General features: G+C 43.1%; 1 protein-coding gene across 14 annotated transcripts in view; it reads left to right on the forward strand.

Moving 5' to 3' along the window:
- ITGAE (integrin subunit alpha E) overlaps nucleotides 1–18841 on the forward strand; it is a gene marked incomplete at its 5' end in the record, with an annotated part of 59015 nt that overhangs the window by 821 nt on the left and 39353 nt on the right. For 9 of the 14 annotated variants that reach the window (XR_014229983.1, XR_014229984.1, XR_014229985.1 and 6 more), the window contains 17 exons: nucleotides 21–4022; nucleotides 7556–7670; nucleotides 8666–8763; nucleotides 9205–9275; nucleotides 9809–9926; nucleotides 10571–10711; nucleotides 11070–11191; nucleotides 11853–12004; nucleotides 12680–12827; nucleotides 13315–13450; nucleotides 14052–14162; nucleotides 14422–14543; nucleotides 15573–15724; nucleotides 16120–16273; nucleotides 17320–17470; nucleotides 17554–17621; nucleotides 18399–18534. Coding sequence is in view for 9 of the 14 variants with exons in the window: in XM_082328436.1 (XP_082184562.1) it covers nucleotides 3899–4022; nucleotides 7556–7670; nucleotides 8666–8763; nucleotides 9205–9275; nucleotides 9809–9926; nucleotides 10571–10711; nucleotides 11070–11191; nucleotides 11853–12004; nucleotides 12680–12827; nucleotides 13315–13450; nucleotides 14052–14162; nucleotides 14422–14543; nucleotides 15573–15724; nucleotides 16120–16273; nucleotides 17320–17470; nucleotides 17554–17621; nucleotides 18399–18534 (2119 nt within the window). Of the gene's footprint in view, nucleotides 1–20; nucleotides 4023–7555; nucleotides 7671–8665; nucleotides 8764–9204; nucleotides 9276–9808; nucleotides 9927–10570; nucleotides 10712–11069; nucleotides 11192–11852; nucleotides 12005–12679; nucleotides 12828–13314; nucleotides 13451–14051; nucleotides 14163–14421; nucleotides 14544–15572; nucleotides 15725–16119; nucleotides 16274–17319; nucleotides 17471–17553; nucleotides 17622–18398; nucleotides 18535–18841 lie in introns of those variants that run through there. The other 5 variants (XM_082328435.1, XM_082328434.1, XM_082328432.1 and 2 more) reach the window with 4 other exon arrangements.

The following is an 18841-nucleotide window of genomic DNA, read 5'->3' on the forward strand; positions in this document are numbered from 1 at the left end:
GAATCCTGCACATGGCTTCTGAGAGAGAGAGGGGCCAAAATGCATCGTGCGGTTAATATTTCCTGTCGGTCTTAGTAGGCGTCCTGTCTTGCTGTAAATGATTACAAGGACCTCATTGCTTTTTGTAATGTGCACGTTGCTTCAGTCAGGATGGGAAACATATTTCAAACTCTGTGGAAAAGAGATAAAAATGAGCTGGCTCGCTTTCAGCCTATATTTAAAAATAACATGTATTTCTATAAACTATCAATATAGTAAGTTTACTTAATAGAAAATGTTCATCCTTGGATGTATTTTCAGAGCTTCAGGCTCCCTGAAAAAGGAAGAGGAGATGTGATCAGTATGGACTACAAGGCCTTATCAAATTCCTGATTATCTTTCACCCAGCACCATGCTGACCTCACTGCCATGCGACTGAACTCTTGTTTTTCGTGACCTCATGTCAGTTTATGCAGCCACATCTGAAGCTCTAACAGCCGATGTTGCGTTGGACACATCTTTCCTAGAGAGAATGGCTAGTGATAACCCTGAAAAAGCTGCAGACTACACATGTTGGCAGCACCTTTCGTTCAGTAGGATAAACTATGCAACTCAGGATCTCTTGTCTCTCATTTCTACTCTGAGCAAGTGAAGCTAGGAGGTTTGTCTTTTGGAGACAGCCATCTTATCTTGTTGATTATGGGACTGGCAGCAAAAGCATTGCTTATAGAACTTATTCCCTGTCGCTTCAGGTTCTTCCCCTGTGCTGGGCAATTTCCTCTGCAGCTTCACTGCATTGCGTCTCTGGATTGTAACTATCTTTTCTCACTCCAGCTTCTGCTGTTTTCTTGCTCTGTGAAGCCTTCAGCTGCTTTTTCCACCTATGTCTTTGTCCTAAATGTTCCCAAGATTTGGCAAGGTGCTCATATTGCACAAAAGGATTATCTGGCATGTGGTAATCTGTTGCTGTGCTTGGTGCTTTGCTGTGGTAGGGAAACTTTGAGATTCTGAAGAACTGCAGAATCTGATCTGCCATCCTTGCCTGGAGTCTTAATAAACAACAAAAGTGAAATCTTGCTTATTGGTAGTTTTTGACAGCTGTGGGCTGTGACAGCTTGCTTTCAAGATAACCTGCCTCTTCAGCCATTCCTTGAACCTGCTTCTCTCTAAATCCCTTTCTTAAGCTTGCAGTGTTAGTTTATCTTTTGATCTGCATCAAAAATGTTCTTAAACATCTAGTGTCTGCTGTGAAACAGGGCCTTGGCATTCCTTGTGCTTCACAGTCACGCCACAGACCACCAGTCCCAGCCCTTTCAAGCTCATGAATTGAAGGATGATGGACAGCAGGCAGGGACAGGTACATGCAGCAAACAGATATGTCAGGTTGGTCAGAAGATTTAGGAGCGCCCAAGCTGTTGTATAGTTCTTTGTGCTATGGAAAAAAGGAGACTTTTGAGGAGTTACAACCTCCTTGCAGTGAGAGGTGAGTCAGCACTGTTGAGATTAATATCAGTAACCTCCCAGTTTTCTGTATTCTTAATGCACAAGGCTCCTCTTTAGTTTCAGCATCTGAACCACTTCCCATTTTGGTCACGTTACAAATAGGAGGGCTGTCTGGGGTTTATTTTGTGGGATGTCTGCAGCTGCTTGCAAGAGGAAGGACTTACAAGCTGGCTCATAGCTTTGAAGGCCCAACAGGATTTTGGGATCCACTCGTAATAGATCATAATGTTTTGTCAGGAAATGCTTCAGTCATTTACACAAGAAATTATCAACAGATGAAGTGCCCTCTCCCTTGTGCCTCTTGTGACAGGTAAACCCACCTGCGTGTGAACCCATCCCTGTGCAAATGGAGAGGCTTTGCAGGGCTCTCATCTGAGAAAACAGAAACCTTTCACAAACATCAGTGAAGAAACAGCTGTGGTTTCTCTCCTCTGTCTACTCTGTATGTATGAGCCACACAGACTCTTGAAGGCCCAGCCGTGCCATGAAGAAAAGACACCAGCAGCTCCCTTTACTTTCCATGCAGGGTTATGGATGCTCAAACCCTCTCCTGTGTGATTTAGTCAAAGTTGCTTGGTTCCTCGCAGGGTTGGGAGATGAATGCAGACCTTGTTGCTTCCAAACTCCTCCTCCTCCTCTGCTCAAGTACACTTTGCCTGGTCATTGCTCCCTGTGGCCTCTCTACTAGGCTCCAAATGCTTCCCACTGCACAGTGACCTATCTCACCACTTATCTGTGTAATTTTCGTAAAAGAAACGTCATGTCTGGTTTGTATGGTTCCCAGTTCCCTACAAGGCCATTTTCATTAGGCGTATGGGTGGAAGCAAGACTTTCTTGTTCCTCAAATGCTTTGCACGTTTTGTTTTATTGTTGTTTTTTTCCCCTGTTCTTTTCAAAGTGTGCTCTGAAGCTGAAGGCAGTATGGGGAGGCGTATCTGTGTCTCGGTTGATTGCTTCTCTCTTCATCTCTTCGTGACCCCACTTGCAACTGAGCATACTTTCCATTGCCTCTGTAGTGAGCAAAAGGAGTCTTTGAAATGTGACAAGCAAAAGGGCTCAGACAAAGAACAGATGCTTTATGTAAGTCTACATAAGCTGCAAAGCGCTATTTCTGAAGTGATACAGCTGGCAGATTTCTCAGCTGGACTGTTCCTGTGCCTAGCTATCAGTTTTGTTCTTCTTTGCTGTATTTAAGAAATTTCATTTGTTGCTCTGGGACTAAAATGAAAATAAAATTGGAAAAAATAAAAAAAGACATTTTAAAAGAAAACTGTTCCAGTTTGCAACCTCACATTTCCTTCAGCAGCACAAATAAAAGTAGAACCAGAGAGGACCAGACAATTCCTCAGAAGTGTGACCGCAGCTGCCTGCTGGCTGCCACCTAACCATTACTAAAATCTGAGGGCAAAGAGTGTTTTCTTCACTTCCTCTGTTGACATAATTCTTTTTTCAGTTCAGATTTGTGAGATGTGAAGCACTACAGCGTTTCTGGACTGCGAGGATGGTTGCTCAATGTTGTTAAACACAGGGAGTCCTTAGAGGAAGAGCGTTGGTTAGCTAGAACGTGTCTGTGTAATTTGTTGCACTCTTTTCTGAGAATGCTTGGAAAATGTACACTTTCTGGTCAAAGAGAACACACTTTCTGTGTCTCTGGAACAGCTTTTTCTCCCCCCACCCTGCCAAAGGATTTGCTATACAGTTAGCTCTTCTGAGTGCTCAGCATTTGCTATTTCAGCTCATTTAGCACTTGTAATAAAAACATACTGCATCCGAATAATACTTGCTACACAGCACTCTGATAGTAGGAACTATCTGGGAGTAATTCTGTGCTAGTCTGGTCCAGACTAGGGTCAACAGTACAGAGAAAGAAGGGATCAATAGAAACCAGTGAATTGCTGGTAGAGGGGAGAAGAGATGTGCAGAATCCCTTAATGTACCCTGGGCATCCTGCCATAAAATGTCACATTTCTGACACCAATAATATACAAAATAAAAGGGAACACCAAGTGCTCTGTGTGTGTGAGGCGGGGGGAGCCTCTGCATTAAAAAAAATTACTGTGAGGGACATCTAAAGGCTGACATCTCTCCCAAATCCCTGCTGTGAGTTCACTCAAGTCAATCTGTTTGCACATTGCAGTGGGATGTGCAGGTCCGTGTAGCAAGCACCAAAGGACAAGGTGGACAGTACAAATGTAGATCCTAGTGGCTTTTCCAGACAGATCCTGTTGTTCTAGGTATGCTAAAGGTGCTGATGGACAGAAATGGAGACACTGCTAAAAATCACCTTTCAGTAACATGCTTACCTTTTAGTAGGTCTTTGCATCTGTAGTTTTATTAAAATGTCAGTAGCATACGCCTTGAAACCTCAGTTAGGAAATCCACAACAGAGTCACTGTCTCAGCAAACGCAATGAGATATGCAGATCTGGAGAATCATCATCAGAAGAGAGCAGCTTTTGCCTGGTATCTCCGGTTCTCCTCCTTCCTTCACCTTAAAGCTGGGAACAATGAGATTGCCCCTGTATCTGCTCTTCCTAATGAGTGAGTCTTATCTCTATATTTATTTTACGTATATTAGAAAGTAAAAGTTTTAGTCCAGAAACAAAGTAATTTCTGGAGACTCAGACTGGTTCCTTAATGTGAGCCAATAAAATTATTCTTATGTAGAAAGTTCCGGATGTTTGGACTTGTATGGAAAGTCCTTAGTTTGCGATGTGTTTTTCTACTATTTCAGAGAAGTTCATACGTTCAGGTGGAGAGAGTTTTATAGTTCGTCCTTAGTAGGAGAAAAGCAGTTGCTGGGTGAAATTATACTCTCAAATACGAAGCTAACAAGCTATGTTTGGCCTTTTATAGTTTTTTATTTACTTGTCTGTTTTTTCTTAGTGAAGTAGGTGAGAGTAGAATGTAGGTGAGATTTTTTTATATTCTTCCCTTTCTGGTGTCATTTTAGATACACCTTGGATTCAGCAGTATGCGCTTTCAGAGGTATATTTCCCACAAATTTTTGGCTTGTTGATCTCCTTAACAAGAGCTCTAGAACATGTAGGATTTTTTAAAAGAAAATTCAGAAGACCTTTATTTGGGAGTAAGTTTGTGTAAAGTAAAGCCCAGGTATGGATTAGAAGAAATATTTCCTGAGCCAGAGTCTGTATCCATGTCATTCTGTCCCGTAGTCTCGTGGGGATAGTTCTGTCATGAATTTGTCTTTTAGCTGCCTAGAAAGGGTAACTAACACCCTTGTACTGTTACACCATTAGCTCAAGCAGTGGACAACTGCACCGGGGATGTTACTGGCCCCTCTTCCAGAAACTCCACAAGATTGCTTCCATATGATAGAATTTCTGTTTGTCTGGTTCCCTTTTCAAAAGACTCTGCACTGCACATACCTACTCCATCCATACAGAAAGAATGTTATTCTTTAAGTATTCATTTTGTGCCCTCCCAGACTTCCTGTCAAGCTTTATGCTTCCAGTGTGTGGGGGGAAAAGTTGTTATTAATTTTATTCTTTTAATGAGATGCCCGTCAAAGTTCCATGTAGCTTGCTTTGCTGTGATTTTAGATTTAACATCAAGATTTATGCTCTGCTGTTTTCCTTATTTGGGTTTGACTGCTATATGTTGCATGATAACGTGTTATTTCTGCTAATATATTTCTTCTCATGTTTGTCATTATGCTAGGTAACTCCTAGCTTTGTAAACATAAATCCTTAATGAATATGCCTACAGAAGTTACTGATATTTTTTCAAATCTTGACCTTTCTTGATTTGGCTTATGCAAAATTAAGGTGGAATCGTTGGTGGAGGCTTCTGTCCTTGTGTGCTTCTGCCGGTCTTTTCTATCGCTCTTCTCTAGCAACCTTTTTTTTTTTTTTTTTTGCGTTTGTGGGTTTTACTGATGAAAGCAGCAGTGCAGAAAAATGTAGCTGTCTGACCTGGTGGGTCTCAGTTATGTTCATAGAATGAATCTAACAGATCTGTGCTGAGCATCTAAACTCTACAGATAGTTTGTCTGTATAGTTGGCTAATCAGCAACGCACACCTTTTTTTTTTTTTTTTCCCCTCTCACTTTAAGTACAGTGCACTTAATTTCAATAACTAAAGTGCTAAAACTCCCGGAGTCATCTGTTTTGGAAATCCCTGTGAGCAGGGAGTCAGGAGCAAAAAGTTCAAATAACTTGGCTTGGCAGGATGGCAGCAGCAGGACTAAGCACAGAGTTGAGGAGCCTCTGGTTGCCAGGCCAAACGCCGTATGGCCACAGGAATATTCACAAGAGTAAGGTTAGCTCCCTGGCCATCGTTTTTTGCTTTTTGTTGCCTGCTTGAGAATTGTCCCTTACTTCAAAGACAGTTGAACTTTTTAGGGAGCTTGTTCCAGCATATCTGGAATTCTGGTTTTGTTTTAAAGGAAATTTGCTGGGAGCCTGTGTAAATGTGTGGTATCATTAGGCTGATACTCTTACAGTGGAAACATGCACAGATGCCTAGGAGCATCGCTAAGTTAATTTAGGCGTTTTAAATGGTGAAGTGGGATTTGCAAAGCAAGGTGGTAGTTCAGGATGGTCTGCCTACGCTGAGAGGGATGCACGCCATGTGCCTGAAGTATGGGACGTTTCAGGAAGCAGAAGCAAGGACTAGAAGTTCACGCTATTTGCACGTTTCATGCCATTACTCCGATTGCGGTGTTTCACTTCTTCTTTCACCTGTGCTTTCATAGCCAGTCTGGGAAATGCCATGGAATTGATTGCATAAGCTCAGATTCAGCTCTGAGTAAAATTAAAATCAGGAAAGACTCTAGATAGATACAAGGGCAGAATTTGACCTCTTGTTAGTACATCAGAGGTTATATTAAAAAGGCTAGATTGCTTGTTTAAATATAGGCTCAGCCTACAGCTTCTAGAGTTGGAGTTTGGGCATTCAAAGCAAGGATTTTAGGCTGGAGTAATTTGTAAAATTCAGATTTTGTACTTTTCTTTTGTTCTAGTTTCAAACAGGGACAAAGTTTGTGATCGGAGTCACTTGGCCTTGTTCCTGAGATTAGTGTGAAGTTTTCAAAGTCGTTGTGTGATTGACAGAGGTTTGATGATACAGTACGGCTCAGTGCTTGAATTTATAGCATTTATCATAGTAGCTTACCTTTCACGCATCCTGCTTTGTGACACTTTCAGTCTGTCACTTAGAGTCAAGTATATTTATCTTCTCAGCCTGTGCATTTACTTAAGTGTTAACATGCTTATAGAAATCAAGAGCTGAGCTATGAACAGCAATATGGGTTGGCTTGCCACAGAGTTTTACAGCTAAAACACCAATATCAGCCCCGATTTTTGTGGGCTGCCTTGCAAGAAGGAAGTGTATTCATGCAAAAAAAGAAGTTACCTTTAGGATGCTAATTCAGTTACAGGTCTGTGAATAATGGGTAGAAGTTTGGGTTTGGGTTTTTTTTGATGGCTGTTTTATATCTATTTTGGGAACTTATTGGACTTTTAGCAGAGCTGCATCCTCAGCAGAGTATCTATCACATTTGGCACCAATTTGCTACCTTGATGCCAAGCGTTGAGCTTTTTGTTAACATCCCACAAAATCTATGTTCTGCTCTTCTTACCAGGTTTATGACAATGCTATTCTTGTGGGGAACAATCCCTCTTGCTACCTAAACTGCTTATTCTTTAATCTAATGGGTTTCAGTGTCCTGGTCTGTTGAATCTCAGCTTTACAAGAAGGAAGCCACGGGTGCCACCCTGAAGCAGCATGCCACTTGCACAAGCCCTGGAGTTTTGTTTCCTCTCCTGCCTAAACGCAGGCTTATGAGCGTCAGCCAGTAGGAATGTTTTGTGATATCCAAGATGGACTTTCATAACAGAACAGCAGGACTTGCGTTACTTTATTTTTTATTAGGCTGGGCAAGAAAATCCTTTGTTAATCTAAATCAGTGACATCTCCATAGCTTGGTATCTCCCTCCCACCAGCTGCCTCTGCTGTCATGGTGGGCCAGGTTCAGGGATAGCTGTCTCAAGAGCCTGTTAACCATGACTCTACAGATCACAGTCTGTGCTTATTTATTTATTTGTTTTCAGTGGTCAAGTCCTTGAGGAGCTTTAATGTTGACACTGGCAAGATGTGGATCACACCACACACAGCCTCTTTGTTGTGGCCCACGGTTCTTCAGCACTCGGATGGCAACACAACCATGTAAGGAACAGAAGAAAGAAAATCATACCCAGACTTCCCAGGTCTTTATGAATGAATGTGACCTGAGGTCATGTAGCTTCTCACTTTCTACAACTGTTAACAGAGTAGGGACCTGGGACCCAGAATTGTTCCTCGGTTCTCAGGGGCTGATGAGCTGTGTTAGAGCTTCATTAGTGTGAGGTGTACATTGTCAGCCTGTGAGTCTTCACGATGCTTCTCCCCTCACCCACAGCTAAGTTGTAGCACTGTACAGAAAGGACGTCTGCTCGTTGAACCAAATGGCAGAAACAAGCAGCTGGGTTTTTGCAGTACTTCCTGGCATACAGCATCATTTCTCGGGCTGCAGCAGCCACAGCACCCACCAGCTGTCAAGAGTTCTGTTGTGAGCTTGGTCTGAAGACCATAAAGTGCTAGAAACTGCTCTATTTTGACTATTGGGTCTGTAGGAGAAGAGAAATGGATGGCTAGGCTGGTGAATAGAAGCCAACCACAAGTGGTTGCTATAGAGATAACCTATATTATGCTGAGCAGATTGCTCAGGCTGTGTAGCAGACAGTGTATTTTAAGTTACAGAGTAAAGAAACTTTTCTGCCCCCTGAGCAGAAATTGGCTGACTCAAAGAACAGTCTCCATTTCATACAGCAGGGCTGCCATTTCCTAGTACGGAGGCTGGACTTCCTCGCTGCGCCTCTGGCCTCTCTTTACCTCCAGTATTTTATGGGCAAGTGACTTCCAGACCTCTTCCTTGGTCTGGGATAGCTCTCTTGATTTCATAGTTCAGATAGTGGGAAGAATGATGATTTGTAGGAGAAAAGAAGTGTTTTCCTCTTAGCGGCTCATTCAGCTCAAAACCACACTGGAGTCCAGTTAATTAAGAGACAATGTCAGAATAATGGGTGGCCACCCTGGCACACAGATGGTTGTTTTGCACTGGAAAAAAAATCTGCCTGATTGTGCCACCTTCTCTCTTTTCCACCTTTTTTCTTGTTCTACAGGATTTTGGCTACTTCCTCAGTAGACAAGGGGCTGGGCAGGCTGAGGAAGTGCACTGTTTTGCAGGAGGAGATCCAGTGCCAGGAGATACCTCTGCGAGGTACAGTCCCCCTTCCCCTTCCCAACACTTGCTTTGCCACAGGCACGAGGAGGTGCAGAGGCTGGGTGTTTCAGAGAGAAATGGAAATGCTGCTAGGTCCCATAGATCAGCACTTCATAGAGAGAAATGCAAACCCATGGTCCCAATGGTTGGCAGTGTTGTGTCTGGAGGCTGCAAGACCTCTTCTGCCACAGCTTAAGTCTTCACCTAAACTCTGTTTAAATACAAGGCAAAGTTTTTGTTTCCAGCATATTCGTTACTGCTACAGTTGCTGATAACATTAATTCTGAGTCCTCCTTCTAGGAGAGCAGATATAGCTGACCTCAGTAGTTGTAGCCTTCCTCTGTATTTATTCTGTTTGCCCAAGGTTGACAAGTACCATATCCATTTAAATTCTGTTCTCCTCCTTCTTCATTCATTCAATCGTTCATTCAATTTCAGGAAAGATTAAAGGCTCCAAAAACATCCAGGATGGTGGCATAGCTATTGACAGGAATTCAGACTGGATCCTGGTAAGGGACTGAAAATATCCATGGCTGGGAATGACTGTATTTTTCCAAAATGCTGTGTATTTTTGCTGGGAAATGCAAATGAGCAGACATAACAGAAGGATGAAGGCTAAAAGCTCTTGGCTGGATACTGGCTGGTTGGAAAGCCAGCTGGTGCATTGCCAGCCAGGAGGGAAAACTGAGAAGGGCCCTTCTCATCGGCTGAGGACTGCAGTGAACCTTGTACTTCACTGCAGCCACCCCCACTCATAGGAAAAGGGAGGATTGGCAGAGGAAGGTTAGGAGAGCCACCAATTTGGAGGCTAACACCTCAGCCTGGTGAGGCCCCTAGCCCCGCTCTTTGCCTCAGCTCAGGGCTGAAGTCCTGGGCAACCTGATGTGGCAGGGGTCACATCAAGGCAGGTGCTTTTTTACTCTCTCTGGGAAGCTTTCAGTGCTGTGCAGGGGATGCTGAATGTTTGCCAGACGGCATCTTCAGTCATCCTCTGTCTGCAGGTTTGTTCAACATTCATTAGCCTTCCCTGCCACCCCCACAGGCTTGCCTGCAGAAGAAGCACCGCCGAGCCCTCGCCACTACCGAGGACATGAATGGAGTCTGTACTCTGCTCACCCCCGACTTGCGCAGCACAGCTTTCCTCAACCTCACCAAGATGGGTATAGGAGCAAAGCCAGTACTGTGCCTTTGCAGACGGACAGAAACAACAGCACGAGGCTCTGCTCTAACAGCAGGGGCCTTCTGGGTTCCTAGCCAGCAAGGTCCACGGTCCACTGGGAGAGACTAAAAACTGAATTTTAACAATATTATAGTAGCTTCAACAGGGTTACAAGGTTCAGCCTTGAAGACTAGCACACAGCAGCAGGGATTTTCTGTTGTGGTGTCCCATGCATCCAAAAGATCCAGCTCTTGAGTTGAAATTTAGAAAAGCCTCGGCATTCTTAGTGGATGGGTATGACAAACATCCACTGGGATTTTTAAAGGTGCCTGGTCACTCAAGGCTGTTTCTTCCAACTCAACTGGGCTATTGGGCATTTAATCAAGGGAGCAGAGAGTTGGTCTGATTGTCTAGCCTTGCTCTGCTTCTTGCTGTCACTGCAAAGAAGCCGAGAAGTTTAAATTAGACACCTCGATGGTCTCGCTTCATCTTCAGTTGTCTAACTGCTACTAATAGTCTGATCCTCAGGTCTTCTGCAAATTTGGGAACCTGGGTGGAAACAGATCTTGAGTTTAAGGTGTGTTAATTAGAAGAGTATTTTCAAAAGGTAGAGTGTATTTTTTTCTTGCTTTTTAAATTCTTTAGTTGAGACCAAATTAAACAGCGTTCAAAGTAAAAACAGCAGAGACAAGATTACTGACACCAGCGGCTCTGTCAGCACAGACAACGTCAGCAGTGCTTGCGGTGAGCTCTTTGGCAGCACAGGGAACAACCACATGTGCAAAGGTAGGTACTGGGCAGGAACAAGCACTGCTTCCTTCTGTATCAGCTCAGTTTGAAGCAGCTTGCATTCATCTGGTGGGAGAGAGGTGGGGAGGGAAAAGGTTGAGGTTTTGAAGGTTATTTGTAATGGCCAATTTCAATCATTAGTAGAGTCATCATTAACTGAGATTTTTAAAAAATAAAACCTGTCACTACAGCCTAGACCACATCATCAGCTAGAGCTGCTTTGGGAATGGCTGGATGGTGCTGTAGTCAAATTTTTGGTTATTTAATAATATGTCAATGTTCTTGAACACTTGCTAAATGTTAGACTGTTTAGGCGTCCCTTCAAATGTCCTTTTATATTTAACTGCATTGACAGAACTGGGAACAGAGATTGCTGTCATTCTGGGTGGATCAGAGAACGCCAAGCCAGATGATTTCCAAAATGCCAAGACATCTGTCCTCAATATGATGAAGTCAATGTGGCAGAAATGCTCGAAGGTGTGTGAACCTCCTCAGAGTCTGATAATCTGATAGGCAGGATGGATCAGAGCTCTAATGAAGAATGGAAAGTCTCCTGGTTCACATAATTATTGCTTTTTAAACTTCACAGTGGTGCTGGTATTAATTCTACATATTCTAATGCAAGAATTAAATGTTAGTGAGCTGAGGAGGAGGAGTAGCTGAAGAGAGAAATGGAAGAGCTAGGAGTGGATTTTCATGCCAGAAGCATGCTTAGATATTTTACCAGGCAAATCTCTCAGGGCATCTTGAAACAGTACACACAAAAATAAGGAGTGAGGTTTATAAGCCGTTACTTTAAATGATTTAAATAAATCTGGGGACAATGTAAGGCTGAGCCATGTGGTCACGAAAGGTCTAGCCAGATAGATAAATACGGGAAATTGAGACAGAGAAATCATTGTCTTGAGCCAAAGAAAATGAAGTCAGTTCCTGGAGCTGATCCACAAGGGATCACCAGAATACAAATGTGTGATGGAGACAGAGGGATAAAGACAGTTGATCTACCTATTACTTGCAATATATGCTTTCTGTATTTGTGCAGTAAAGTTTGGGACTGAACTTAGCACTCTGAGGGACTTAGGGATCTTGTCTTAGATCTTGTCTGACCAGCTCTGGCTTTGCGATCTGATTTCTCCAGGTCAGGTTTGCTGTGGTGCAGTATGGAGCACAGATCCAAACTGAACTGAGCCTGCAAGAAAGCTGCAACAGACTAACTGCTTTCTTCAAGGTCCGAAACATCAAGCAGCAGGGCTCAGGGACTGACATTGCAGCCACACTGCAGCATGTGTTGTGAGTTCACATGTCTCAAGAAGCTCCAGGAATGCTTAAGTGATTCTTTATGTTTCATGTGCATCAATCCAGCCTCCTGCGCCTCCTCTCTACTCTTCTTTTTCTCACACCCTTGAAGGTTTCACCTTTCCGATGCTTCTCTTAGTGACAGGCTCTGCCAGCTGAGGCCTGTGAATGAGTCTGTCTGGGGGACCATCAGGTACACAAGGAGAAATTGCCAAGAGGCAAAGTGTGCAATCCTTCCTGGCTGACATAGGAGCCTCAGAATGAAAATTCAGTCACCTGGGTCTTGCTTTGAGCGTGTGTTCGTTTGTAAACCCAAGACCTTTCCCATCTTTTTTACTGATCTGCTGCATCTCTGGGAGTCATGCTTTTCCCCTCTTGACTCCATTTTCTTCTCAGTAGCATGACTCTAACAGTACTGACTTGCACTGTAAAAATGCCCCATATGCTTCTTGTGAAAGTGCTCGTGAAGTCAGAGTTACCAGTTGTGGACAGCCAATGTCCCTGAAAAGCACAAGCCCTTGTGCATGTGAATGTGCACGTTTGCTTTGCACGTCTGTACTCTTGTGGGCTGAGAGCTCAATGAACATCAGCACCCTGCCACCAACACTGACATTAGCTCTGCCGATGTGGCTTGTCCCATGAAATACCTCTAGGCTTCTGTTTCCACAGGGATAAAGTCTTTGACTATGACTCCAGCCAGACTGGTGACAAGATAATCATTGTCATGGCATCGGGGCAAGTGTTTCTGGAAAACCATAGATTGAGAAATGTGATGAACTCCCTGGAAATGGCTATGGTCAAACTCTATGCTCCTGGGGTGAGTGGGAAACAACACCAAAGCCACGCTTTTTTGCATCAAAGCACATGTGTAGGAGAGTGATGTTTCTGTCCATCCCATGTGTGTGCTCTTATGCTTTAGCGGTGGGTAGAAGAAAAAGTAGTCATGCATTAGACATGCAGTTTGAGATGCCCGGGCTCCCTTGTTTCACTGAGGCCTCCATCTTCTTGATGCCAGAGAGCTTATTTTGGATGAGGTTAAGGAATATGTCCTAGAAACAAAGATGCTTAAGTTGCATACATCTTGTGGCTCTAGAACTTCTATTAGCCTTTTTTTTTTTTTTTTTTTTTTTGCAAATAAGGGCTTTCTGTGGTATCTAGGATCAGGGTTGCTTTATCAAGCTTTCAGAAAACTCCCTCCCTTTTTAGGGCTTTCAAGTTTTTAAGGGCAATTTGGGAATTTGTTGGGTTCTGTGTTTGTGTATGAAATGTGTTCAATCTCCCCATCCGATGGCTTTTCTCCCTAGATTGGAGAGTTCATTAGCAACCAGTGGGTCCCAGAAGAGCTGCAGAAAGTTGGTAGTGACTGGTTCATGCTGTCCACATATGAAGATTTTGACAGTTTCCTTTCAGAGTTGGAGAGACAGACTCTGAGTGATTCAGGTAGAAGAAATCCTACTCCTGACACATCTGTCTTCTCTGTAACTTATAGAGTGGATCTGTGATGGTGGGTAGTTTCATTGCTCAAAGAATGTAAATACATCTCCAGATCTTATCTGTTCTCGTAGTCACTTGCCCAGCAACAGCAAAACAAATAAAAGTGATTTGTGTTACACTGGTAACAGTCCTCCTCAGCCAGCCAACTGGGAGGACAAGAGATCATATTCTGTATCTGTGACCTGCAGCCATAACATCAGTACAGAAATAGGTGCTTTACAATACACCCATTCACCGCACCATCAGTGTTTCTGTTATGATACTAACGCTTCTGGGTGTGCTCAGAGCAGTTTATTTCTATTGAACTGCAGCTGTAGTTTTAAGACACAGTCCTGATCCCCACAGCCTTCAAAACTCACAAATATTTCTCTAGCACCTGTAGTCTTGCGCCTGAAAGCAATATTGACTGCAGGGACGAGGAAGAGTTCAGCTGCCAGGCAGCAAGGTGCAGGAACACTGTGTAGGCAATAATGCAAGGTTTTCGTTCACCTTTTGCTTTCTCTCCCGCTGCCCTGTCATCTTTGCTCAAACTCGTTTCCTGTTTTAGCTGAAAATATTCCAACCGAAGTGCCAGAGCACAGAAACACTAATGACAGTGGTGACAGCAAGCTCCCTTCCTGGATGGAGGAGGACAAAGAGGAGGAGGAGAATAGCTTGCGTATGTGGTGAAGTATCTTTTAATAGAATCATGCCATGGACTATTGTGGACTGACAAAGTCTGGGGAGTTGCTGTACTGTGAGCTGCCAGAGCTGAGCTGTAGCTGAAATGACAGCTGAGCAGTCTTGGTGCAGTTCAGTTGCTTGTTCAAGTGAGATTACTTGTGCATTGGTCGATTAACACTAGATAAAGAACTTGGTCCAGACCAAGACTGCTGATTGCCTTCTCCTCATTCCTTTACGTTCCATATCCTGGGCAGCTTCTGGAACAGAGATTGCTTTTATTCTGGATGGATCAGGGAGCATTGAGCCAGAGGATTTTGAAAGAGCAAAAGCATTCATCCACAAGATGATGAAAACACTGTATAAGGAGTGCTTTGAGGTACTCTCTTTCTTTAGCAAATTAAAGAATGTGCTGTGCTTTATTTAAGCTGCCTCTTCACCAGAATTTGGGACTATGCAAGTTTGTTTCCATTAGGATGGAAAAGCACTTCCACAACTTGCATGTATTCTCGACATAATTTTGCTTACATCTTAGCAATACGTTCCCAGTCTTGATCCCATATAAAAAGTCATTTGTATGCTCAGAAATCCCTAGCTCTGCTACGCTGCCATGCTTGGAGCCCAGTGAGCACCATCTCTGCTTTCTTGTAAGGTGATGGTCCTGACTTTCTTCTGGTTTCCTGTCTCTATTCCTATATTGTAATACCTGTACCTGCAATCACAGAAGCACTAATTAGACTGCCTCTTCAGCCATGCCCCTTGCCAGTCTCGTTAGCGCCAGTCACGTATTCTGCGTGAAGGTACTCTACTGCTTTCTCCACTGAGGCTGAGAAGCGTGATCTACACACCAACTTTAGGAAAGTCTCTACCTCTCAAATGCTCCAAGCATCAGCATATTTTAAACTTGGTATTTGCATAGTGGAAGCAAGAAACATTATGTTATGTGTTGTGTAAATACAAAATGAACAAATGGTCCCATTCTCCAGACTGTCTTTGATAATCAGATCATCATGGAATAGGAGTACTCCAAGGAAAGACAATGTGCAGCAGGGAGCAATGAAGGAACAATTCAGTAATATCACAGATAATCCCCTCTGCAACATGCATATGGGCCAAACAGAGCAGGAAAATACAAGGACTGAAAACAAATCAGTGTTTCCCAAAACAATTTTTCTCTCTGTACTGATAGTGCTTTCATTTTCCTCAGCTGTAATATGCTTACAACAATCTCTGTGTCTGTACTAGACATATTTAGAAGCTACTTTCTCCTGAAAAAAAAAAAATCTTCCTTTCTGCATAGTCTGGCTAATGTTTCTGTTGGGATTTCTGGGGTAGTTGTTGCAGAGAACCCTCTTTCTCTGAATCAACAGTTGTCACAAGCAGGTGCTTATCGGCTGCTTCCTTCCAGTGTGATTTTGCAGTGGTACAGTACGGGTATGAAATCAGAACAGAGTTCGACCTGCGAGAAAACTGGGATCCTCGTGCCACCCTCCAGAAAGTACTTGATATTGTGCAGGTGTGCAATGTGACAAAAACAGCATCTGCCATGCAGCATGTCCTGTAAGTAACAAAGAAAAGGGCACAAGAAATGAAGGGGATGAATTTCTGGGGCATTTCATGACTAAGGGAGAGGGACTTCTATGGACGTTCAGGTCCTGAAAGCAGTCATTTATCTGGCGATGGTTGAATGGCAGGCAGCAGTTCCTGTGCCGTGTTTCAGAGAGTTATAAAAGCCAGCTGTCAGTGTCTAATTTTTTGTGCGGGGGTGCTCAGGAAGCAATAGAAAGGGAGACAGCACCTGGTGTTTTTAAGATGGATGAATATGAAAGAAACTATCTTGCCTTCTTGCTGTGACTGTTAGTTGCAAGTGCATAATTCAACAAGACTCTTCCCTCTGTCCCAAGGAGGGAAGCTTCAGCTTTCATCCCAAGTTCTTTGTTTTGATGTTTTACCAGGGATTCTATCTTCACTGAAAGTCACGGATCCCACAAGGATGCAGCCAAGGTCATGATTGTGCTTACAGATGGGGAAATACTCCTGGACGAAATGAACTTGACAACAGTGATAAATTCACCCAAAATGGCAGGAATCGAGCGCTATGCCATTGGGGTAAGTTGGGAATGTACTTGGATCGTATCTTCCTTCCATTTCTTGGTAGCACTGGGGGCAGAGGAAAGGAGAAACTGATCCATGCGTGGTTCCAGTAAAAAAGGGAAGAGGCATGTATAAAATAAGGAGGTGAAAGATAAAGCTACGGTATGAACTGATACTGTAATCTATGTAGTGTCAATTATATGCCCATGTTTGTTCCTTCCTACACCTACTACATTCAGCGCCCTGTATCCACTTACTCAGACTTTTCAGAACAGAGTTGTGCTTTCAGTAGATCAGACCATCTTGTTCTTCCTTGTACAAAGTTTAGAAAAATCTTTCTAGAATGACTGAATCTGGCAAAGTACTTAACCTTAGTCAAGTCTAGCTCCACAAAGGGTGGTTTATGTTTTCTTATCTAGGTTATTCTGGAAAATGTCAAAGTGATAAATAAAAATTAAAAGGTTTTCTGACCTACCCACCCAAGGACAAAATAGCAGAACCGAGGGGTCGTTCATTGCTTGTTACCAGCTGCAGTCATCCTGACTAGGCCAAGGATTTAAAGCTACCTTTAGATGAAGTGCATGCTTAAAAATCTAAGTTTTTTAGAACAAAACTTCTGATATATTCTTAACTTGGCCAGCAAATTAGCCCGTGCGTTAGTTTGTCAACAAGGCTTTATCCTGAAGTCTGAAGTTTGGTTTCAGACATGCTATATGTCTCCTCAAATAATCTTTCTGCTATCTCTTTTCATTCTTTCAGGACAGGAAAATGTTCATTTTTATGTCTTGTAACTTGTTGATTTCCAAAATTAATTGTTGGGTACAACAAAGGTATATACACCGAATACAGCACCAGCCCGTTACATGAAGAGGTCTTGTAAAGGTTTGGCTCCAGGAGACACTGAGACCATCCAATTCAATGCTTCCAAAGCAATTGCTGTTTCTGAGTTTACACAGAGTGGCTGAAGCTGAGGTTTTTACCACAAACTGTTGAATGAAGTAGGTGGGGGTAAGGACACTCTAAAGGATGCTTCTTTTGATAGATTTGCATCTCTTCTGCAGGTGGGAGATGCCTTCAAAAAACCAAAGGCCCTAAATGAATTGCGGCTAATTGCATCTGGTCCAGATGACACTAATGTATTCCAGGTGACCAATTATTCTGCATTAGATGGGCTGCTTTCAACCCTGCAGCAGAGTATTATTGGTATAGAAGGTAAACAGCAATCTTTCTATTTCATTAGTACCTTTTGAGAAATAAGGAGAAAGTGGCTTACCCTGTTCCTGTTGCATCCTCAGGTACGCAGGGAGATGCTCTGGAATATGAGCTTGCACAAGCTGGTTTCAGTGTGCAGATCTTGGATAAAGTAAGTGTTCTGCATTTAATCCTGCTAAATGGTTGTATGCTACACTGCTGCTTCAATACTTGTAAGGATTCAGGAGATCTCCCACAAGAAATTATGGTGATACAAAAGTGTAAGGCCCATGTAGTCAAATCTGCTTTGCAAGCCACTGCTTTGAATGTGTCAGATAGGCAAAAATGTCACTTTTATATAGTCAGTCAGTAGTGAATTTTATTTTAAGATGGGATTTCTCTCATGTGACCCCTGTTCTAACCACTGGATCCTTTTTATTCCACTGGGTAAAAGAGCTATCTCCAGTTGACAGCTTTGATTTTGCTGCCATTCACGTCTCCAATGCAAGAATCATTTGACGGAGCATGGGCTCCCTCATGTTGTAAATAAAATAATTCTGCTCTTTTGGAATCCACTGGCTTAATACCTTGGTCCATCCAGGACAAGAATGATCTCTGTCCTTGTCGGGAGGGGGAAATAGTAGATGCTGAGGGAGCTAATGAACATTCAGCAGCCTTGGCTGCAAAGGCAACACTGATCCAGTTTTGCAAAAAACCTCATGTAGTAAGCTGGGAGATGTGCAGCTGCTTCTCTGATGCAGGGCAGTCACCTTGTCTTTCTTTAATATTTGGCAGGAGCCGGTAGAACTGCCCAAGCTTACAGGGTCTAGGAAAGAGTGCAGGAGGTGTAGGCCAGAAAACATTGCTCCTTACTAAACTGCTTTGCAGAGTGCTAGAGGCAATTGCCCTGTGTTCGTCTCTTCTAATTTGTAGTATGTTACTTCTGCAGCAAGTCTTAATGTTTGGTGCGGTGGGGGCCTTTGACTGGTCTGGTGGCATTCTGCTGTATGATCTGGCAACCAAGACCGCTGTTTTCCTGAATGAATCTAAAGAAGAAGCCAAAAAAGCGAAATACAGTTACCTAGGTAATCAGCTTAACCCTCTTCTGAGATCAAATGCCAACCTGACTGCGGTTTTGCTTGGTTTGTGTTTAGCGCAGTATGACGACACTGACAGCATTTACCAGAAGAAGGCCACCTCCTGCAGCATCTTACTGGATTTTGAATATTTTCTCTACCAGGGAGAGAGATTCTGATGAAAACACTCTCTGTCTCCTTATTTTGGGGAAGATATAACTTGTTTTGTCCTATGAGTTATGATGTCTTGTGGTATTATTCTGTTAACACATGCTGTTTGGTTTCACTGTGTAAGAACACTTGCAATGGAGGGCAT

This window comes from Platalea leucorodia, assembly GCF_965183815.1.
Source record: "Platalea leucorodia genome assembly, chromosome: 16".
In the NCBI taxonomy this organism is placed as follows: domain Eukaryota; kingdom Metazoa; phylum Chordata; class Aves; order Pelecaniformes; family Threskiornithidae; genus Platalea; species Platalea leucorodia.